This window comes from Schistocerca cancellata, chromosome 3, assembly GCF_023864275.1.
Source record: "Schistocerca cancellata isolate TAMUIC-IGC-003103 chromosome 3, iqSchCanc2.1, whole genome shotgun sequence".
In the NCBI taxonomy this organism is placed as follows: Eukaryota; Metazoa; Arthropoda; class Insecta; order Orthoptera; family Acrididae; genus Schistocerca; species Schistocerca cancellata.
In genome coordinates, this window is record NC_064628.1 from 283,299,355 (window position 1) to 283,324,411 (window position 25,057).

At 42.7% G+C, this 25,057-nt stretch overlaps 1 protein-coding gene across 1 annotated transcript; it reads right to left on the reverse strand.

The window, feature by feature from the left end:
• Positions 1–2,419: 2,419 nt before the first annotated feature.
• LOC126174954 (UDP-glucosyltransferase 2-like) lies at positions 2,420–24,376 on the reverse strand. Its single transcript, XM_049921421.1, has 7 exons — positions 24,238–24,376; positions 23,697–23,901; positions 16,721–16,902; positions 16,173–16,632; positions 5,310–5,532; positions 5,008–5,227; positions 2,420–3,113 (listed from the first exon to the last, which is right to left on the reverse strand). Exons 2-7 carry the CDS (start codon positions 23,877–23,879, stop codon positions 2,837–2,839), a joined length of 1,545 nt encoding a protein of 514 aa, XP_049777378.1. The 5' UTR covers positions 23,880–23,901; positions 24,238–24,376; the 3' UTR covers positions 2,420–2,836.
• Between the last annotated feature and the right edge of the window lie 681 nt (positions 24,377–25,057).

Here is a 25,057-nt window from a genome sequence, read left to right on the forward strand (position 1 = left end):
CCTATACAGCTACCGACACTGTGGCAAGGATATGGACAGCATGTCAACAGCACACTTCACGAGACTACCCGTATCTATTTCAGTTCGGAAGATCAAGCTGCCCACTAGATGCAATGAATTTTGAGATATTTGGAGATATTCGTTCACAAGGTTGACCGCCTGCGAAAGTGAACTAACATTTTGTAGAACAAAAATCGTTGTATACTGAATCTACGTCAGGAGGAATATAAACATCAAAGGGATCTTACAAACTTTCGGCATTCACTGCTGCAGGTTGGAAGATATGGACGTTCATGCACCTAACTTTAAAAATGCAGTTCCACTTTTGTCTAACAGGGGGAGGAGGAGGAGGATATTAGAGTTGAACGTCCCTTCGACAACGAGGTCATTAGAGACGGAGCGCAAGCTCGGGTGAGGGAAGGATGGGGAAGGAAATCGGTCGTGCCCTTTCAAAGGAACCATCCCGGCATTTGCCTGAAGCGATTTAGGGAAATCACGGAAAACCTAAATCCGGATGGCCGGAGACGGGATTGAACCGTCGTCCTGGCGAATGCGAGTCCAGTGTGATAACCACTACGCCACCTCGCACGGTTTTGACTAACAAAGAGGGATGTGATGGAAAGAGCAGCGGTCCAAAACCTCATACAGAGACCCGCAGTTAGGCTTTCTGCGCTAGTATCATGATGGTCAACAGAATGAAAAGTTATAATGTTACAAATGTTTTTCCTACATAGTTCTGTCGACACATATGTCATCTACAATCACTTTACAACCTATCTTGACCTTAGCCTTCATTGACAACTGTTTTTGATCTTTAGTGCAGCTCATATTCTGCTGTGGTTATGCAAAAGCTTGTTATGATAGATTCGGAGAAAACTTGTGCACTGCCCGGCCTAACACCTCTTGAAAACTTCACGCGAACCTTCTGTATGAGAAACTTTATTTCAGAAATTTCTGCCGTCTCTCAACCGTAGGAGGAGCAACATGTAGTCACTCGACCATCTATAATTTGAAATGTCTCCTGTATTTCTGTAGCCTGAAGATGAGTTCGTGTGGTATTTGACGTCTCGGAGAAATTCAACCAAATTAGCTATCCAGCAGTCTTCTTTACCTTATTCTAACAGCTGCCTTTCATTTCGATGCATACAGCTGAGGTATATTGATTACAGGCTTGATTTTTCACGTGTGGCCGTTCAACGCAGTAATGCTATGATGATAACATTGTTGCAGAGCAAACATTTTTCCGGATCACTACTACATTTTGAAGCTATTGCTCGACACAGACGGGAAAAGACTCACATCTTCCTCAGACCGTGTGTCACAATGGCAACTCAGAGGATGCGAAGAATGGGAGTATTGCAAAAGCAGAGCAACGCCTATGCTTCATCGCTACACAGCAAGCACAGTCACAGTAACGAACGCAGACCGTACTCTCTGACGGCACCCAGAATTGGTCCCGCAAACTCTACAACGCGAAGTGATAACAGGCCATATGCCTGTTTCACCGCTCCAATGCGTTTTTGAGACATGCAGAGGCAGCAAAAACCGTCCATACTGTACTTGAGATACCACGGTGTGGACAGTTTCGTTGACACCTCTATTTAATCGAGAGCAAGTGGCCGCCTAGCCTGATACAATGATCTGATACCTGGGTTTAAATATCCTTGTTTTTGATAGCTCGTTCTCGTCGTCTGAGTAGGTCGATTACACTTTTACACTCGAGCTCTACATTAGGGAAATTATGTCATAAGTCTAATGTTTCAAGATTCAGGTTTGACTTAAACAGACACTGTGGGTAGCTAATAGATACTTCACCTACATAGTGAATTATTATTGTAATTTATTATTATTTTTGTATGGCGTGAGTGTAGCTGTAGGTGTATGTTCATATTTGCCTTTTTAAGGTGAAGACAGACACACACACACACACACACACACACACACACACACACACACACACACACACGTTCAAGCAAACGCAGCTCTCTCACACACAGGACCTCTGCCTTATAAAGCGGTAGGGAGGTACGATCATCACAGTCCGTTTTTTATTTTTTCAACGTTTTAAAATCTGTGTTCACATTTGTTTCCGATTAGTGATTCATTTCTATTGCCTACTGGTCGATAGTGATTGTCGTGGAAGCAGAAAGTTTCTGTTTTAATGCTATCAGTATTACTGCTACCGTCCTTTCTAATACTCATAAGGAAATTAATAATTTGTAATAACTGTCTGACTTAGTAGTGCACTGGCAAAAGAATAAAGATGTATATCCTAATGCATATATGTTTCTGCCAAAAAAGTGAGCAACTGATACAGAGGAATAGTTTAAGCACCAGTGACTTAAATACTGTGTGTTTCTATTCTCAACAATGTGTAACACGGCAAAATCCACTCAAACAAATATACGCAACAAAAGATTTTTATTTTGTAAATAATACATTCAGTATTTCAATAAATACAAAGAGTCACATACTAGTCACCTGCACAGCAGGAATGAATACTTTTTATCGGAGTATCACGTGAAAACAAAACATAATATAATAAAATAATGGCGTGTGACGAGAGCCTCCCGTCGGGTAGACCGCTCGCCTGGTGCATGTCTTTCGATTTGACACCACTTTGGCGTCGATGGGGATGAAATGATGATGATTAGGACAAACAACATCCAGTCCCTGACCGGAGAAAATCTACGACCCAGCCGGGAATCGAACCCGGGCCCTTAGGATTGACAGTACGTCGCACCGTGCCATAGAAGTTTCGTTGAAGCCTATCTCTCCACATTGGCTGTAGTCAAAATCTATGGTACGAATACATGAGACTCCTCCAAAATTAGTTTCACAAAGTCTTCACCTTCAGTTTAAGAGCCACGAATCTCTTGCAATAGCAGGCCGTCTTGTACAGCAAATAGACCACCACGGACGCCACTGCAACAACGAATCCGATGACATCGAGCAGCAGCAGCTGCCACCAGCTCAGGTCGAGGGCTGCACTGCGCATGTGCGGAGCACCGTTGTGACGTATCACGTACTCGATCCACCACACAGCACTGTCCAGGGACCTCTCTTGGTGCTCACGGAATACTGCTGAGAGTCGCTTCATGTTCTCTCGGTAGCTGTGCGAAAAAGAGGTAAATAATCGTAGGGTGCAAGTAATAATTAGAAGTTACTGCAGAAGTTGAGTGCAAGAAAAAATAATGAAACACAGTTAATCAAACAGGAACTAAGTTTAAAAGAAAAAATATTAATATGTATTACGAATATATGTGTAAAAGTGACGCGAAACATACACTACTGGCAATTAAAATTGCTACACCAAGAAGAAATGCAGGTGATAAACTGGTATTCATTGGACAAATATATTACACTAGAACTGACATGTGAGTCCATTTTCACGCAGTTTGGGTGCATAGATCCTGAGGAATCAGTACCCAGAACAACCACCTCTGGCCGTAATAACGGCCTTGATACGCCTCGGCATTGATTCAAACAGAGCTTGGATGGCGTGTACAGGTACAGCTGCCCATGCAGCTTCAACACGATACCACAGTTCATCAAGAGTAGTGACTGGCGTATTGTGACGAGCCAGTTGCTCGGCCACCATTGACCAGACGTTTTCAATTGGTGAGAGATCTGGAGAATGTGCTGGCCAGGGCAGCAGTCGAACATTTTCTGTATCCAGAAAGGCCCGTACAGGACCTGCAACATGCGGTCGTGCATTATCATGCTGAAATGTACGGTTTCGCAGGAATCGAATGAAGGGTAGAGCCAAGGGTCGTAACACATCTGAAATGTAACGTCCACTATTCAAAGTGCCGTCAAGCGAACAAGAGGTGACCGAGACGTGTAACGAATGGCACCCCATACCATCACGCCGAGTGATACGCCAGTATGGCGATGACGAATACACGCTTCCAATGTGCGTTCACCGCGATGTCGCCAAACATGGATGCAAACATCATGATGCTGTAAACAGAACCTGGATTCATCCGAAAAAATGACGTTTTGCCATTCGTGCACCCAGGTTCGTCGTTGAGTACACCATCGCAGGCGCTCCTGTCTGTGATGCAGCGTCAAGCCTAACCGCAGCCATGGTCTCCGGGCTGATAGTCCATGCTGCTGCAAACGTCGGCGAACTGTTCGTGCAGATAGTTGTTGTCTCGCAAACGTCCCCATCTGTTGACTCAGGGCAGCACGATCCGTTACAGCCATGCGGGTAAGATGCCTGTCATCTCGACTGCTAGTGATACGAGGCCGTTGGGATCCAGCACGGCGTTCCGTATTACCCTCCTGAACCCACCGATTCCATATTCTGCTAACAGTCATTGGATCTCGACCAACGCGAGCAGCAATGTCGCGATACGATAAACCGCAATCGCGATAGGCTACAATCAAACCTTTATCAAAGTCGAAAACGCATTTCTCCTCCTTACACGAGGCATCACAGCAACGTTACACCAGGCAACGCCGGTCAATTGCTGTTTGTGTATGAGAAATCGGTTGGAAACTTTCCTCATCTCAGCACGTTGTAGGTGTCGCCACCGGCGCCAACCTTGTGTGAATGCTCTGAAAAGCTAATCAATCATTTGCATATCACAGCATCTTCTTCCTATCGGTTAAATTTAGCGACTGTAGCACGTCATCTTCGTGGTGTAGCAATTTTAATGCTCTGTAGTGTAATTGACTGGAGTCGGATTAAGGTTCAGAAAGAGGAAGCAAATTACAACCGCGAGAGATCAATATGTATATAGAATTATATTTCTTACGTAGAAATTGTCCTTGGTATGTCTATAGCAACCAAACGTCACATAGAAGTACATTCAGAATTTGTCATTACTCTGCTAATGAAATCGAATGAATTTAAGGCTGCACTGTTTGACAACGTAAAAATCTCTGGAAGTAAGCTACAGCTCAGGTCGAGAAATACTGGGGGAAAATATCAGTTTGTTAACTTGATAACACAAATGAAATTTTAATATTTCTCATCAAAATGAAAATATGTTAACTTACCTATCATTTCCAAGAACTGTGTGAACTGCTTTCAGAACGGTATCGGTAGTGACATCTTTGAATGACAGACGGTACCCAATTCCTGCCTGCACCATTTTAGCCACATTGTGCTCTTGATCTCCTATGAAAGGAATGCCAATCAGAGGCACTGCGAAGTAACTTGCTTCATTCATGCTCTGGAGTCCTCCCTGAGTGATGAACAGACGAATGTTTGGATGTGCTGAAAAAGCGGAAAGACAGGTAATAAAGGTGGTGTGTACAGAGCTCTTCGCACAGGAATGCTACAGTGCACAGAAGCTTACCCAAGACGTCCTGCTGGGGCAGCCACTTGGCTATCATGACGTTCTCCGGCTGTCCAGGCAGGCTGTCCACCTCCCACTTCCAGAGCACCCGCTGAGGCAGCTGCGCGAAAGCTTCGAGGAACGCTCGCCTCTTATGCTCTGGCAATGCAACACTTTTCACATTGCTGCCGAGGCTGAAGTAAATCACACCATCTGTTGCACCATCAAGGAAATTTTGGATATCCTGCAAAATAAATAGCCCCATGGGAGTAACTACATTATATAGACAAATTGATAACTTAGAGAATGTGCTACAAAAATAGAAAACTATCCAAGATACTCATTTTATTGAGATGTATCGTAAATTACTTTCGTTCTTAAGCACAATAAACACTGTACCGAACACTTGTAACAACTGTAAACTGGATGTCAAATTATTTTCATCACAATGTACCTTCTTCTAAAGGTTAAAAGCTGGTAATATCACTTACATCATTGAGCCTACGGGTATTTCAAGGTTATTGCTACATCCTTTTCCCAGAAATGTTAGTCCCCAATAAGCTGGAAAAGTTCCTGTGTAGTTTGAAAGTTATGAATAAGAACTAGTCATAAGTTAAGGATATGAATTGATGTGGTGTGCTTACATACATTTTCTTAGTGACAACTGAGAACATTTAAACATTTACACGTAAAGCTTTTAGTGTTACCAGCTATCAAGCATACCTTAGTCTCTCACCACATGATTTTCTATAGCTAACTCATTTTAAATCACTAAATATTTAGGCATAAATTAAAGTTTCACTACTTGTCTCACCAGTAGATGTCTGAGGTGGGAAAAGAAGAGGTTACGTTTATCCCAAATTTCATGTGTGCTTACGCGCCTATTTCCATTTGTCCCACATGCCGGCGATGTCCACTGTTTCGAATCTCTGTCACAATTTTGTCCAATCTTCTGACTGATCAGTGTGCAGGATTTTAATCTTCAAGCAGAGTTTCAAGCCATCGCTCCCTAGATCATGTTACTGCCTGTTTAATTTTACTCTCAAACTGCTGAGAAGCTTAAAAAGATGCGAAGATGTTCTGCCAGACCTCCCACTACCTTACTCAAGCTGGCTGTAGAGCTGCCTAAAAGCCAGTTCAAATGAGATACATGTGTTATTATTATTATTACACATTTGTCTGGAATGACCAAAGAACGTGACAACATGACAGATCTTAGATATTGTGTGCACGCCATTCATGAATGAAAGTCAGCAAAAGACATTAGGTTATTGGAACTTCAATCCCAGAATCAGCCATCAGACGCAATGCAGCAGTGAAAATAAATTGGTACCTACATCCTTCCAACAAAATGATTTCACTCTACTCTACTGATAACCGTGATTTGAAAAATCTTATTCGAGAACACATGTTATCTTATGCACAAAAAAATGGGAAGTCATAACACAATGAAATATGTCAACCTCATGCACATGTATGTTCAATATCATTTTAACAATCTATATATGTACCTCAAATCAAAACGGGTAAACCTAAGAAACTGATTTATAAAACACCTTTGATATAATTTCACATTTCCTCGTGAATTTTGAACAACACTCGTAACAAACCTGGGAGTCTGTGACTTTGTCCAAGTTAACAATATTATTTATGCTTGGCTTCATAACCACACTAAACGTATTTTCCTGTATTTTTGTTCAGTGTAGTTGGCTGGATCGAGTGCATGCCAATGGACATGACTTCTTCTTCTTCCTTAGCATTTGTCCCACATGCCGGCGGTGTCCACTGTTTCAATTCTCTGTCACCATTTTGTCCAATCTTCTGACTGATCAGTGTGCAGGATTGTAATCTTCAAGCAGAGTTTCAAGCCATCGCTCCCTAGATCATGTTACTGCCTGTTTAAATTTACTCTCAAACTAAATACAATCTTTGTCGCTGTTGTATGTCCTCCAAGAATAACTCCGTGCCATTTTAGAAGGCTTTCTCTCCTCTTGTCCACATTTGGCACTGACCATATAAATTACGAAATCCTCATTTGTAACGTGATCGTGTACTGTTAATCAAGATGTCCACCTCAGAAACTTTGCTTCTTCGACAGCAGATCGTTGCTTCACTTCTTTATTTGAAGTGCAGCATTCAGCATCGTTTTCTGAACGGATTACAAATCTGTATACTTTCGACTTCAGAAAATTTGTAAAACATGAAAAATGGTTCAAATGGCTCTGAGCACTATGGGACTTAACATCTATGGTCATCAGTCCCCTAGAACTTAGAACTACTTAAACCTAACTAACCTAAGGACAGCACAAAACAACCAGCCATCACGAGGCAGAGAAAATCCCTGACCCCGCCGGGAATCGAACCCGGGAACCCGGGCGTGGGAAGCGAGAACGCTACCGCACGACCACGAGATGCGGGCTGTAAAACATAACTTTATACAATGCCTGACATAAAAAAATTGAAGCATCCAGCAGAAGTGGGTTGGACGTAAATGTAACTTCCTATAGGTTCACACTAACGGTAGATGTGTAAATGATTAAAGTTGCAGTTCTCTGTAACAGGTAGAATGCCCACCATACTGCATTAGTATTGTCACCAGGACTTTCTCTGGTGAGTGCAGCTCCGCTAATTCCTTTAAATATTACTCGTTTCATCGATGGTTCAGCCATACATCGTTATCTCTGTTGATGTTCCTTAAATAAGTTACAGCGTCTCCAGTTGATTACTATTTGCTATGCTAAGTCTCATACAAAAACTTATCTTCGTCACTTTCTATGTGTTATAGAAGACACTAAAACTAATTTTATTTGTATATAAGTCGCTTGATAGTTTTTACTATATTGTTGTTTGCTCTTACTACTTTCTAGCAATACCAGTACCCCTCTTTCCCATGTTGTTGATTGCTTTTACTACTTTGTACCAATACCAGTAACCCTCAAGCAATTCAGTGTTACTGATGGAATTAAAAACTTCAGACATAGTATTTTTAAATATTTGTTTCTTTTATTCTTTGTAGTTTGTTTGTCATAGGTTACATGTAAGGTACCATATCATAAAGATCATCGCTTTTATTGAATATTGTGACCTGCGGTTTATCATGTGATTTTTGTAACTCATTTCTATACCTTTCATGTTTGCAGATAAGTAATTATATTCAAAATTAGCTTTGGTTTTCTAAATTACACACAGTTAAATATTCATGATTCGATAAGCTTGTGTTAACATTTAGCATTGTTAACTAGATATGTAAACGATGTAATTTTGAGTATATCATTTTTCCATTACATTTGCAGCAACTACTAACATTTAAATAAATGATCATCAGCCTTAATAGTTATATTTTTATCTATAAAAATATACAAGGAGACTGAAAATTCGCAAACGTCAGGTAGAAATATTACATGTGGCGCTTCCACACTGCAGCCAATAGCAATTTTCATTTTCCAGAATGAGCAAAATAAACAGTGTAATTATGTCCTCATACACAAAACTGTTCATTGTAGTTTGAAAGAAAATAGGGCCCACTGTTTGACGATGCGATGCAGCGCAGTACACTCCGATTTTCTAACAGCACAAGGTGTTTTCACGAAATAATACTGTTTTTTCGGTTGATCAAATTCAAATGTTTTGTCTACTCATGTATCTACTAACAAAGAAACGTAACCAGCACGATCTCATAATATAAAGCGAAAAAAAGCACACATGCATGATTATCAGCCCCAGAAATTGACCGTGTCGGACAATTTGTGCCATAATTTTTTACAGTACTCAGTTATGGCCTTCTGAAAGTACAACTTTTAAACTTTCGCTTGCATTGTTTGCTTGTCACTCGCTTCGGCCCATTTTAACCTCCTAATGCCCGAGTGCGAAATACTGTACAGTGGAGTGACAACCAGTGCCCTCCTATTCACGAGATTTCAAAGGCTAGGGAAGAGGAGGGGCAAGATGGATATATCTGATAACCGTGATTTGAAAAATCTTATTCGAGAACACATGTTATCTTATGCACAAAAAAATGGGAAGTCATAACACAATGAAGTATGTCAACCTCATGCACATGTATGTTCAATATCATTTTAACAATCTATATACACTCCTGGAAATTGAAATAAGAACACCGTGAATTCATTGTCCCAGGAAGGGGAAACTTTATTGACACATTCCTGGGGTCAGATACATCACATGATCACACTGACAGAACCACAGGCACATAGACACAGGCAACAGAGCATGCACAATGTCGGCACTAGTACAGTGTATATCCACCTTTCGCAGCAATGCAGGCTGCTATTCTCCCCTGGAGACGATCGTAGAGATGCTGGATGTAGTCCTGTGGAACGGCTTGCCATGCCATTTCCACCTGGCGCCTCAGTTGGACCAGCGTTCGTGCTGGACGTGCAGACCGCGTGAGACGACGCTTCATCCAGTCCCAAACATGCTCAATGGGGGACAGATCCGGAGATCTTGCTGGCCAGGGTAGATGACTTACACCTTCTAGAGCACGTTGGGTGGCACGGGATACGTGCGGACGTGCATTGTCCTGTTGGAACAGCAAGTTCCCTTGCCGGTCTAGGAATGGTAGAACGATGGGTTCGATGACGGTTTGGATGTACCGTGCACTATTCAGTGTCCCCTCGACGATCACCAGTGGTGCACGGCCAGTGTAGGAGATCGCTCCCCACACCATGATGCCGGGTGTTGGCCCTGTGTGCCTCGGTCGTATGCAGTCCTGATTGTGGCGCTCACCTGCACGGCGCCAAACACGCATACGACCATCATTGGCACCAAGGCAGAAGCGACTCTCATCGCTGAAGACGACACGTCTCCATTCGTCCCTCCATTCACGCCTGTCGCGACACCACTGGAGGCGGGCTGCACGATGTTGGGGCGTGAGCGGAAGACGGCCTAACGGTGTGCGGGACCGTAGCCCAGATTCATGGAGACGGTTGCGAATGGTCCTCGCCGATACCCCAGGAGCAACAGTGTCCCTAATTTGCTGGGAAGTGGCGGTGCGGTCCCCTACGGCACTGCGTAGGATCCTACGGTCTTGGCGTGCATCCGTGCGTCGCTGCGGTCCGGTCCCAGGTCGACGGGCACGTGCACCTTCCGCCAACCACTGGCGACAACATCGATGTACTGTGGAGACCTCACGTCCCACGTGCTGAGCAATTCGGCGGTACGTCCACCCGGCCTCCCGCATGCCCACTATACGCCCTCGCTCAAAGTCCGTCAACTGCACATACGGTTCACGTCCACGCTGTCGCGGCATGCTACCAGTGTTAAAGACTGCGATGGAGCTCCGTATGCCACGGCAAACTGGCTGACACTGACGGCGGCGGTGCACAAATGCTGCGCAGCTAGCGCCATTCGACGGCCAACACCGCGGTTCCTGGTGTGTCCGCTGTGCCGTGCGTGTGATCATTGCTTGCACAGCCCTCTCGCAGTGTCCGGAGCAAGTATGGTGGGTCTGACACACCGGTGTCAATGTATTCTTTTTTCCATTTCCAGGAGTGTATGTACCTCAAATCAAAACGAGTAAACCTAAGAAACCGAAGATACATCACGAAACGAAGTTTGTGGCTTCTTCATTACCATTTAATCATGCCAATTACGTTGAAGAATAGTGCATCTTCGGCAAATGTAGTTCAATTTAACAGCGTTAGATTTAAAATTCAAAGAAAATAACGCACAACAGCGATGTTAATAATTAAATAGTGCTATGTTACTTCTTTAATCACACATCCATTCATTTCATTCATTTACACTGTATTTCTGAATCGCGATATAACGGAGAAATCTCTGTCACCATGTAAAGGTCAGAAACTGCACATTGACACAGCTAATAAAAGCATGTAACCAACTTCAAAATAATATCTCACAGGCCTCTACGGGAAGGACTGACTCGGTATGCAGAAAAGTCAAAACAATCTCCTGTGAAACTAAAAGTAACGGCGGTGACACTAAGAATGGTACGGGAATTACACTGTTGAATGCAGCAGAGAAAGCGAATAGGTGGAGGGAGTAAATTGAGGGCCTCAGTGAGAGCGAGAACTTACCTGATGAGCTGATAGAACAGGAAACAGCAGTTGATATTGAAGAGTTAGATAATCCAGTATTAAAATCAGGATTTAGAAGAACTTTGGAAGACTTAAAATCAAATAAGGCAGAAGGGAAGCCGCAACATAACGATTACACACGTTGGCGTGTAGTATGTATCAGACTGGCGGTATGCCATCAAACTTCCGTGAAAACATCATCCGGACAATTGCGGAGATTTCAAGAATTATTGCACAATCAGCATAACAGCTTATGCGTCCCATTTGCTGACAATAACATACAGAAAACTGGAAAAGAAAATTGAGAATCTGTGTATGACGATCAGTTTGGCCTTGGGGAAGGTAAAGGCACCAGAGAGGCAGTTCTGACATGTTGTTGTTGTTGTGGTCTTCAGTCCTGAGACTGGTTTGATGCAGCTCTCCATGCTACTCTATCCTGTGCAAGCTTCTTCATCTCCCAGTACCTACTGCAACCTACATCCTTCTGAATCTGCTTAGTGTAATCATCTCTTGGTCTCCCCCTACGATTTTTACCCTCCACGCTGCCCTCCAATACTAAATTGGTGATCCCTTGATGCCTCAGAACATGTCCTACCAACCGATCCCTTCTTCTGGTCAAGTTGTGCCACAAACTTCTCTTCTCCCCAATCCTATTCAATACTTCCTCATTAGTTATGTGATCTACCCATCTAATCTTCAGCATTCTTCTGTAGCACCACATTTCGAAAGCTTCTATTCTCTTCTTGTCCAAACTATTTACCGTCCAGGTTTCACTTCCATACATGGCTACACTCCATACAAATACTTTCAGAAATGACTTCCTGACACTTAAATCTATACTCGATGTTAACAAATTTCTCTTCTTGAGAAACGCTTTCCTTGTCACTGCCAGTCTACATTTTATATCCTCTCTACTTCGACCATCATCGGTTATTTTACTCCCTAAATAGCAAAACTCCTTTCCTAATCTAATTCCCTCAGCACCACCCGACTTAATTTGACTACATTCCATTATCCTCGTTTTGCTTTTGTTGATGTTCATCGTATATCCTCCTTGCAAGACACTGTCCATTCCGTTCAACTGCTCTTCCAAGTCCTTTGCTGTCTCTGACAGAATTACAATGTCATCGGCGAACCTCAAAGTTTTTACTTCTTCTCCATGAATTTTAATACCTACTCCGAATTTTTCTTTTGTTTCCTTTACTGCTTGCTCAATATACAGATTGAATAACATCGGGGAGAGGCTACAACCCTGTCTTACTCCTTTCCATCGGTTATTTTACTCCCTAAATAGCAAAACTCCTTTACTACTTTAAGTGTCTCATTTCCTAATCTAATACCCTCAACATCACCCGACTTAATTCGACTACATTCCATTATCCTCGTTTTGCTTTTGTTGATGTTCATCTTATATCCTTCTTTCAGGACACTGTTCTGACATAGCAGTTGATAAAAGAAGCAAGACTGAAGAAAAATCAAGGCATATTCATATGATCTGTCGACATGGAGAAAGCGTTCCACAATGTAAAATGGTGCAAGTTATTAGAAATCACGAGAAAAATAGGGATAAGCTATAGGAAAATACGGACAACATATTCAAGAACCAAGAGATAACAAAAAGAGTGGAATACCAAGAACGGACGACGAAACCCCTGTCATTCAATCTATGCAGCGAACAAGCAGTGGTGGAAATAAAATAACGGTTCAAGAGTGTGATTAAAATTCAGTGTGCAAGTATATCAATGGTAAGATTCACTGGTGACATTGCTATCCCAAGTGAAACTGAAGAAGAATGAAAGATCCTGTTGAATAGAAGGAACAGGCTACAGATTTCAGGATATGGACAGAAGGTAAATCGAAGAAAGACAAACGTAATGAGAAGTTGCAGAAACGAGGACAGCAAGAAAATTAACAGAAAATTTGATCACGAATTAGATGAAATTAAGGAATTCTGTTACCTAGGGAGCAAAATAACCGATGACGGACGGAGCAAGGAGGACATAAAAAGCGGACCAGCACTGGCAAAAATGACATCTGCGCCAAGAGAAGTCTACTGGTGTCAAACATAGGGCTTAAGTTGAGGAAAAAATTTCTGAGAATATACATTTTGAGCACAGCATTGTATAGTAGTGAGACGTAGGCTGTGGAGAAATCGCAACAGAAGATAATTGAAGCATTTGAGATGTGGTGCTACAGAAGAATGTTAAAAATTAGGTGGACTAATAATGTGAGGAATGAATAGCTTTTCCAGAGAACCGGTGAGGAACGGAATATATTGAAAACTCTGATAAGAAGAAGAATAGCATGATAGCACATCTTTTAAGATATCAGGGATTAACTTCCATCAAGTAGTTAAGGACGTAGGTTGGAGTTGTTATTAAGATGAAATGGATGACACAGGAGAGTAATTCGCATCAATCCAGTCAGAAGACTGATGGCCTAGAAAAAAGAAAAGAAACTCTTCCTCCCTGACCTATACAGTACTTCACGCTCCGACATTAACCGGGGCTGCACTATGGTGGAATGCATGACAAACTAATGGTGCACGCTTAGTTCCCAGACTATATTTTCAGAAGGTCATAGGTTGGTACTATCAGAATTATGGCCGAAATTTTCGTGCCAGACAGGTTCTTGAGGATAGTCTCTTGCTAGTGTGCTTTTTTCTTCGTTAAATAAGAGGTGTAGTTAGTGACATTTCTTTGTAAGAAGAAATCGTGTCTCATCAGTTAAGGAAGTGTAGTCCAGCTCTGCTGTTGCGTAAGTATAAACAAATGTCTGGAACAATGGAACCCACAGTACAGGAGACATCTCAATCCGTGGCCTTCAATTTCTGCGCACTACGAACAAAAACTTAAGCTTTCGCATCTTCATCTCCAACAGATGAACCATGAACTGGACAGACAGTCTCCTCAAGCTTTTCGAAGAAGAACGAAACATCCTTTCACTAGCCATAGCCAGTTTGAAAATAACCAGTCTACCCGTTTCTGCTTGCCTGCAACTTTTCCATATTCCTGGAAACGGCGATTAATTTCGTTACTGTGGAACCGTTCATGGCTGAGGCATCTGGATATTTCCCACGAGACATGTCTACAACACGTTGCCTGTAGATGATCATCAAAACACTGTTCGATAATGATAACTCGTTTTTCATGGAAAAACGATACGTTGACCTATCTATGAACTGCACAATACTACAGACATCGTGTGTGTTGTACCTACTGCATTAGGACCTTTGTTTGTTGTCGGTTTACATGTGTCGCCATTTTGCGGTGGTTGCTTGAACGAATGAAGTGCAACTGCAGTCTACAGACATTTATTTTCATATATTTGACAGATGGACAGCACTGTATATGTTACCTAAACAGGAATATTACCCAAATTCAAATTCAGTTACATTGCTTTTAATATGTTGTTGTGGCTAAATGGTGATCATAAAAACAGGGAAAAATGATTCCCTTTGGAATTAAGAGTAACTGAAACAATATTAAAGACAGTCGTTGCAGACTTCAGCAATGGAGTTTTCAGTATGGTACAAGTTTATTAGTCATACGAAATTTAACGATAGGGTACGATGAACAATGGCAGGTAATTTTTCAAGTCTTTTTCTATAATTTGAGATCGTTTGTATAATTAGAGGATGATAACCGTGTGGGTGACACCGAGTTTGTTCAAGATCTTGGTCAACAGTGAGTGGTAGCACACTTGTCCAAGTAGCATCATTTCCCTTCTTTAACAGGGTGATGGGTTTGCTTGTGTAAGTAGACACGGTGCATGGAAGTTGAGATGGGGCTAACAGAGAATGCTTGGAGCGGAGACCATGGGCTCGTGGCAAACAATTGTCCAGCTTTATATCCTTGCCCAGCCTAATGTCCACCCATGTGCTGAAAGGCTCCGTGAGCGGTGGGCAGAGGGCCACTGCCTAATGTTTTGTGGACCAACTTCGTAGATGGACGTCGATCACTTTAGAAAACACAGGCTGCAGGAAATGATGTGCTAATCTCGTTATCTGACCCCCCCCCTGCCCTTTTCCCCTATCACGTCTCCCACCAGGCACCAGGGCAGCTACCACAGGAGACATGTGATTGGTCCGCCGACACTTCATGCAGGTGCATGAAAGGTGACCTACATATCTAACCGTAGTTTTTGATGTTTTTCTAGGTTATAATGTCGCAGAGACACAAAATCATTCTGAACGAATTTTCAGTTGGGAGATGTAGGGAACGGGTAAAAGATTTCCTTTAAAATAAGACTGTTAGGCGGCTGACAACTAGAAGGGATCTTTTTCATTGAATTTCACGTATAAAGTCTAGATTCTCACAGAATGACGATTTCATTGTAGAATATGTTTCCTATCAGGTCTTGCAAATTCATAATGAAGTTACTTCATCACTTTCCTCACAATAACGTCTTTAACTGTGGACGTGTGCTTGACTAACTGTCCTTAAATCAGTCTGACGTTATTCGCAATCTTGTGAGTTCCTACAAATATGGCATTACCGACAACTGACACAATTCTGCTCGTCATCTCCTTCTGACAGAAAACATCTTTATGCATGCTTCATACACGCAACCTGTTGTCACACACTGAGCGTTCGGTGAAGTGCGTGACAATATTTTAACGAACAGCATACAATTTACTCAACAGATTCAGTGGACCAAGGGTCTGTGTGTTGTGTCATGAATTACGTGTGTCAATCAATAAAAGCTCAATTCTCAAAAAGTAATCAAATAATTATCGGAGAATTCTTTGCACCCTATAGTGGCACACTAGTAAGTTCAAGGCGAAATTATTTGTCATGGATTAGCCACAGTAGATTTTTCTACTTACCCTAGGAAGTGGCTTCCGCTCTTTCTCCAGATGCAGTCCCGTCAACTCGATGATATTAGGCAGCAGCGGTCGCGGATAGTTGACGCTGAAGTGGTTGTTTGCAAGAAGGAGGCTGAAGTTTCTGTCGATTTCGTATATATGGGGGATACCGGGACCAAAATACTTCCTAACGAGTTCATTTTGCGATGGTATCACTTCGTAGTTCATTATGTAAGTATATTGTACTATAAGGTACGCATTATACAGCCTTTGCCAGAAGGACATGTGGTCTGTATACCCAAGCATGATATCGGGAGAGTATGCCGGGTTGTTGGGATTCCCAAAAGAATCCAGTACTGCAGCGGGAGCGCCCAGAGATACGAAGCCAATTGTTGGTGGGTATCCCAGGAGATGAATCAAGCCATAATAGCAATAATACATTATCTTTTCTATGATTATTACGTCGAAAGATTGTTGGGACCTGCGAACAAAGTTAAGAGGTCATATTATTTTAGCACTGAAATTTTGAGAACGCAAAATATATCATTCAATTCAAACATCATAATTACCGAAGGAAATCCTTAATCTGTTGGGACTCTAACTGGATCTCGCAAATCGCCTTTCCAGCAGGAGTCCAGTCACTCATCACTTCCATTGGGCTTTTGTCTGCCATTGATACAAAGTCAAATGATGTCTTCCAGTATTCATACGTTGCCGACAGATCAATTTCTGTGTAATTCTGGATATTTTTCTAATGGAAGAAATTTTTTTTAGTGAGAAATGTCCTTACATATGTAACAAGAACAATAATGAATTACATTCTAATGTCTAAAAGTTGAGCTAAGGCAAGGAAAAGCAAGAACAAGGGAAAGTTATCACCCGTAATCATAGCATTTTGAAAGTGCTTTTTTATGAGTTACATCTCCGTAAAATGACCTGTACCCTACTTCGAGCAGGTTACTGATTTAAAGACAACGGTAAGTAGAGCAGCAGACTGGCAGTTCCTGAGTCGTGTTTTCATTTTCGTTGCGAGCAGAGAGTAGTCTCTTGGTGAGACGGTCGTCATTTAGACTCTATTTTGTAACGTGGACTCCTCAGGCGCCTGGAAACAGTTCGAACCCAGAGAACTGTCTAAGAAGCATGGAATGAGCTACAAAGTGACGGAACCTGCCCCTTTAGCTGCGCTTCCCGATGCAAGCTTGTTTGGTGGTACTCTGGAGTTAGATATTTCGAGTCTTGGTGGTATATGAAAGTTCGGTACCTGTATGTCCCAAGCAAGAGGAACAAAGGCGGTGGCGTAAATCTCCTGATCATCAGACTGTAGCGCCTCAAAACTTCTCTGCGTTGTTTCATGGAGTGACAGCATGTAGCGTTGTTGATAGTAATTGCTGGATGGGGATACTAAGCTTAGCTGTTCCCTTGTTACTATTCAAGGGAAGATGGATACGTGCCGGTACTGATATTTACATCCTCACGGCACCCTCCCTTCAGCCAATAGTGCCACATATCTCCTCCGCTTTTGAGACCGTTAATCAACTGTCTGCAGAACTTACAACTACTTGAAAGTTTAGCGCTGGATGCCATACACACAGCAGTGCTTGTGCAGTTCACGGAAGTAATGGTGCTGTCTAGCGTAGCGCCAGTGGCATCGAGACACCCTAACTGGCGAGTATGTCCTTCACAGATGAATTAGGCTTCTGCTTGCAGCATTATTTTTCATCGCACGGTCGTTTCGAAAGAAAGTCGTTGCCGTTTCCGTTAGAGAAATATCGTGGACAGTTTGATGATTGACAATGCATCATACTGAAGTGCTCAGATATTGGTTGATGATCAGCTGTATGTCTTTCATCCCCTGAGGTACGCTGATTACGTACTGCAACCACATGACCCGAACAGGTGGCTGAGACAATGGTATGATACTGAACTCGTATTCTGGTGGACAGAAGTTCAAATGTCGGTCCAGCCATCCTGATTTAAGCTTTCCGTGGTTTCCATAAATCACTGAAAGCAAATCCTCTGATGGTCCCCTTGAAAATAACACAGCTAATTTCCTTTTCCTTCGTTCCCAAATCTGAGTTTCTGTCCTGTCTATAACGACACCGTCTGCGACGGGGTTTAACCGTAATTATTCTTCCTACTTCTTTGTAACTGCACTAGGAATGAACTAAACAGTTTATTACTAACAAAAAGCGATAACCAGATAATATATTCTAGAAACCTGTTAATAATCTAATAATTAATTATTTAATATATTTAATGTAGGCCATGAAGCACACCTAAAGCAACAAAGTAATATACAGAAATGTAGTAATGTTTTCTAAGTGTTGTATGTGTTGAAGCATACATACTGAACTTCCGTTTATTTTAAACTTATTTAAGATCCTAAACAATCTATTCATACTTATTTGAATGAATAAGAGCAGGCAATAGGAGCAGAACATCGGCCATATGTCTCATGTTTAAGCAAGTGCGGCGATAATTGGGAATAGGGAAATTATAGTAAGATACCTTCCCTCCAGATGATTTTTAACGTTACAATCATTTTGAAACGAAATCTTATAAACAAATGTCGCACTGTGCGCTTTTGGTATTTTGGACCGTTACAGAAATATGTATCAAAAAAATGGTTCAAATGGTCCTGAGCACTATGCGACTTCTGAGATCATCAGTCGACTAGAACTTAGAACTACGTAAACCTAACTAACCTAAGGACATCACACACATCCATGCCCGAGGCAGGATTCGAACCTGCGACCGTAGCGGTCGCTCGGCTCGAGACTTTAGCGCCTAGAACCGCACGGCCACTCCGGCCGGCAAATATGTATCCTCACAAATATTTACTAGGATTGCCCAGAAAGTAATGTACTGCACTTTTTTCTCAGCCAAAAAAAAGCTAAGAATGCGAAACGTTATTTATGTATTATTTGAAGTCTTCTGAGTGAGCTCGCCAAGTTTCCGTCACATCCGACTGATAGTGTAGCTGCAGGACAGTTTCAAAATGGCAACTGTAGCCGATGTAGGCCACAAGAAATGTGCCGTCATTGAATTTCTCACTGCAGAGAAAGAAATTTGGGGAATGTTCACAAATGATTGTGCAAAGACTATGGAGCATCTGCTGTCGACAGAAGTACAGTTAGTCGTTGGGGGCGGAGGGTGAGGTTATTAGATAGCGGTTCGACGGAGCTCCACGATTTTCAGCGGTCGGGGAGACCACCAAGGCTGTCACACCCGACATGTTGCAGCAACTGCTACCGCCGATAAGGTCATGATCACCATATTTTGTAACTGTGAAGGTGTGATTCTCATTGATGTGATGCCAACAGACGGTGCCACTAATTCAGAAGCATATGTCAACACATTAACAAAAGACGCGCTTCCGGCGAATTCGGCACCACAGCAACCCAGGAGATGTTTCGCTGCAACAAAATAACGCTCGGCCCCACACAAGTGTGAGGATTCTGAACACATCGCAAAAAGGGGTTGGTCAGTGTTACCCCATGCACCCTACAGCCCTGACCTAGCCCCCTCTGACTTCCACTCGTTTGGGCCATTAAAGGATGCCATTCGCGGAAGACATTTTGAGGACGATGAGGGGGTGATTCATGCAGTTAAGAATTGTGGAAGAAAAAAAAATGCGATGCACTGTAGGATGCAGTGCCACATTCCTCTCGAGAAATCCGTGATACGTTTAGAGCTTCGCGCCTTTTGTACGCTCTTCTGGGCAGATCTGAACACACAAATTATGCAGATATGATGCATTATAGAAAGTGATGTATACACTGATCAGGCAAAACATTATGACCACTGCCCACCGCGAAGTTGGATGCCGCCTGGTGGCATTGCGGGCACATAACTCATTAACAAAAGTATGTAAGGGAGCAAATACTGACGGAGGATCACCTTAGCGAAAATATGGGCTGTAAATGGGGAAATCCATTCAGATGAAATGAAGTAATTGTGTGGCGTTGTTGACCGGGAGGCCACATCCAGGGATGTTCGGCCGCCGGGCTGCAAGTTTTATTTCGTGTGGCGCCACATTGGGCGACTTGCGTGTCGGTGATGATGATGAAAGGATGATGAGAACAGCGCAGCATCCAGTCCACAAGCGGAGAATATCTCCATCCTGACCAGGAGTCGAACCCTGGCCTGCTGCACGGTAGGGAAACACGTTACCATTCGGCCAAGCAGGCAGACTCCGTAGAGATAAGCGACTTTGACAAAGAGCAGATTATTATTACACAGGGTCAGTGGATGGGTATTTCGAAAATGGTGAAACTGGTCGAATGTTCATGTGCTGCTGTCGTGCGCATCTACAGGAAGAGATAGAAGGACAGCGAAATTTCCAGTAGCCGCTAAATGATTGGACGTCCACGACTCTTCACAGAACGTGGGGTTCGGAGGTTTATCTCCTCAGTGAAGTAGGCAGATGGAGATCTGTGGCATCTCTGCCGAAAGAACACACTTCTGGTGCATCCACAAGTGTTTCAGAGCACACTGTTCATCATACAGCGTTGAAGAGGGGAGCTCCAGTGCAGACCACCCCTACGTGTTCACATGTTAACCCAACGACACTGTCAATTACGATTTCATTGGGAACGGAACCATCGAAATTTAACCGCCGATCAATGGAAACTTGTCGGCTCTTTGGCTCTTTGCTACATTAGGTCGATGGTCGTCTGCACAAACGCCGTCATCGAGGTGAACGGCGGCTCGTAACGTGCACCAAGTCACTGACGCACGCTGGTGGGAGCAGTATTATGCTACGGGAAACATTCTCATGTTCTTGCATGGAACCTGTGGTACTAATCGAAGACACGCTGCTGGCTTGAACCACCTGCATCCATTCGTGCATGGTGTTTTCCTCGACAGCGATGTCATATTTAAACAGTATAATTGTCCATGTCTCGTCCACACCTGACGCGCGTCTCTACGAACTGTCTGTGTGAGTTTGAGATACTAACGTGGCCAGCAATACTCCCAAAACTGACCCCGATAAAACATGTGGGACCAGCTCAGACCCCAAATCTATCCCGATGCCAGTATCCAGGATATCGAGGAACCGTGATACAGTAGTTTGAGGAACGGTATAGTGAACTCACGTTGATGTCTCGGCACCGAAATTCGTTCTCAAGTTGGTTGGTTTGTGGGATTAAAGGGACCAGACTACGACGATCATCGGTCCCTCGTTCTCAAGTAAATCCTATAGAACCCATCTGGGTCGCTATCGGGTGCCATCATCGCGTACGCAAATCGGCAGCCCGTTATTTACGCGAATTACATGACCTGTGAATAGACATCTAATGCCACACATCTCCGCAAACCCACTAACAAACAATCCGATCCCTGATACGCAGAATCAGTGATGTATTTCGTTCCAAAGACGGACAAACAAGCTATTAAGCAGGTGGTAGTAATGTTTTGGCTCATCAGTTCCTGTTTTACTTTGGGTATGTGCATCGTTCTCAACAATAATTAACAGACAGATATCCTAATTCTTTATGAGGATACGTATTTCGGTAAGTCATACAACATCCCATTTATCAGTGATATGTCGCAGTCCCTCTGGCCCGGATGTATGATCCTGTTAGGTATAATGTCGTAAAGCAGTTATATTCTCCCGTGAGCCAAGCTGGCCTGGATGCTGACACCAGGATGGATTTGATGTCTGATCTTGTCAAGCACGTTTTGCCAGGGTCAGATTTGAGGACATTGCTGGCCACAGCAGTAGCTCAAAATCAGACAGTTTATAGAGAGACACGTGTCGTGTGTGGACGAATGTACTGAAAAATGTTTCCACAACACTGTCACGTGGGAGGCAACTCCTGTCTTCTTCCAGTTACGCTTCTTCTTCTTTTCATTTTTCACACAGTCACTCCAGTTTCTTCTCCTATAGTTTCATTACTCGCGTTTTTATCACGTTCCTCATGTGTCCATGCTTATCGTAATGAGTGTAAATTGGAAAATGTACTGTACCTAGTTAGATGTAGGAGCCCTAGATGTGGTAGTGGAAATAAATCAATAAATAAGGAAATAAAAGCTAAAAATAAGCGTGAATGTAACTGCTTGATAGACATGTATTAAAACCAATGGAAATGCCTTTGTATAATGTAGCGAACAGTATGAAATGAAATTAATATAGCGATGTGTTTAAAGGCTCTTGCACAACAATAATGCAAATGACTGGCACTGCGATGCTGCAATGACTGCCGTTCACAATGGCAACTAAAAATCCTTCAATTTTGAACTTGAGAGACACGTGTACAGATTATCTGAAGGAATTTTAATTGATCTATGATTTACATTTCATTAACAATGAAGCTGCATTGAAATTCCAGTAACAAAAATAATGTCATATTTGCTACGGAATGGTTGAACTCAAAATAAGTAGCATCATACAGATTTCAAAAGCACCATCTAGTATCTTTGGCACGGAATTTGAAATATTGTAACAATATATGATGTCTGAGTGATAAACCTACATACATTAAACATATCTACATGCTTTATTAGGTATCTGACGCTGAAATTCGTTTTCAAAAGCGAACAAATTTCCGTAAACATTTCTGTACCGTTACATGGGGTTAAGACACAGCTGCACGTCTTCCCTCGTGCTTAATGACGGTAAAAGTCACGCTTGTAGCAAAAGACTGCTTCAGTTTTTAACCGAAAGAATATTTTTTATGACATTCGTTTCAGTATGTGCAGACTTCGAAGCTGTGTAACAAGACGGTAGCTTAATTCATAGAGCAATCTTAAGCTGACACATGTGCTGCGAGTTTATAGAGCACCTTCCTCTGCAAGTTTAACGAGTGGTCACCGGCAGTTCTGCGACTAAGGCATTACGATGGATTTGTCCCTCAATAAAATTACGGCATCCATCCAGAGTCGCATAATAAAATCTCAGTTGATAACAGCAGCTACATTATCTCAGTAACAGGCTATCGTCTGCCCCAGCTTCCCAAAGTGCATCGCATCATCAAACCGGGGTCGATCTTCTAGTGCTCCTAAATGTGGGAGGGAACATTGGATCGCCGACAGCTCGATAGCAAACGACTCCAGGTTCCGAAGTCCAGGAGAGGAACGTGATCAATACATGCCACTGTTATATTGCCGTCTAATGACGTCATGTGATAAAAGGAAAGAGTGATAAGTTGAAAAAATGCATTGGATCCTCTAGCATAAATCCACGATTTCGCTATTTTTACGTAATTTAACGTCAGTTAAGGCCGTAAAGAAATCAGGTAATTGCAGACCAAGGACCATTACTCATCAAATGAACCTTTTCGGCGTATGCTATAACAGACGAGAAATTTAAATTACATTTGTGACGTCTACAGAGTTTTAAATGTCTGCACAGTGATCTTTCTGGTATCTCTCGCCAACATAACTCTGCAGATTGTTCGTGGAATTCATGCTGCTCCGAACAATAACCTTCAGTGAGGAAAAGTGCCGACCAAGCTGTATAAAAAGTGCATTCCTTATCAAAGATTCCTTCTCTACCTATTATGACAGTGATATTCTCTGTACAGCCAAAGGTTTACTTACTCTTATGGGGTCCGCTGTGATGAGTGTGACCTGGTGGCCTCTTCTGGCGAGCTCGAGGGCTATCAGTCGGAAAGGCAGCTGGTGGCTGATGGACGGAGTCGGGATGATGGCCAGAATCCTGGCAGAATTTGTAGCTCGAGCTGCCAGCATCAGCACCAGGTATAGCGTCACAGAGCTCCTCATAGCGAAATAACCAGTCGTGCACCTGCAGACAGAGGCAAGGACTACATAAAATCACTGTACCGGTCTGCTGCAGACAAAAAAAAATAACTAAAGCACAATCCCTGACACTGCCGTGTTTCTGGAAGTTTTCTCTCAACAGCCGCGTGGGAAAGAATCGAATATTTGTTATGGCTACCCTCTGTATTAGTCACAGACCACCAAGGTACGTAAAAAGGAACATTGGATGATGCCATGTCAAGTGGACTACGACTCGCAACAATCTAAGATTTCTTTTTAAATTTTACGTGGAGCATTGTTAAACGATCATAAGAAGATAGGAAAATTTCTAGCTTACAAACGTATTGAGTAGAGACGTCACGTGTTCAGATGTGCTAAAGAACGGCAGCGCCACGAGAGGCGTATGCTGTCACCTAGGACCTCGACTCCGCCGGGAGAAGAATCCGAAGGCGTCTGGATACAGCCGCATCTGTTCTGCCGTTTATCTGTTAGCGCGTGGCCTCGGTAATAGGTCCAGTCACGGACGGGGAATTCGCTGAATAATGCTAGCTAGTAATCCTTCACGTAAGAGATTAGTAATCATGACTTGGCGACTCGTGTGCTTGAGTTTTATCTCCCTTGTGACACTAAGTAGAGTTTGGGCCCGAAGATTGTCCCAAAACTCCGTAAAACATGACTTTATAGATTATCTTCTTATTTCACTTATCTCGAAGTTTCATGAGTGTCTGCCAACATTGGGTGCGTGGCTCTCTCAGGGCAGTATGAGCTGCGCAAAGTGGAATGATGTCGATATCTATGTCTTTCTTTCTTTTTTTTATACAACTTGTTCCATGTTTCATGTTGACTCAGCTAAAATTTTCTTTGCAGAGCATAAATGTAATGGGACTCTATTGACGTTTTCGTGGTACAAGAGCACGAAGATTGAAAATGACCGATGCTTATGTGGACAAGGCACCGTTTGCTTGGCTTGCTGTAAGTTAGATGGCGCTGGTCGTACACCTTCACTGTGTTACGCAATACAGAAACATCCATCATACTTTTGACCAGAAAACAGACAACGTAAGCGAATAAGTAAATATTGTAACGTCCCCTTAGAACAATTTATACACGACTGTGCTTAACCTGACACACAATATTATTTAGCGCAACGCAATCTGACTTTCAAAAATCCCTACAAAAGA

Coding starts and splice junctions, on each gene's coding strand:
- LOC126174954 (XM_049921421.1), bottom strand. CDS start 23,879: ATGAGGAGCTCTGTGACGCTATACCTGGTGCTGATGCTGGCAGCTCGA. Junction 5,533..16,172: donor AGCGGAAGCCACTTCCTAGG/GTAAGTAGAAAA, acceptor TTTATTTTGCAG/GATATCCAAAATTTCCTTGA. Junction 3,114..5,007: donor ACAGTTCTTGGAAATGATAG/GTAAGTTAACAT, acceptor TTTTTCGCACAG/CTACCGAGAGAACATGAAGC.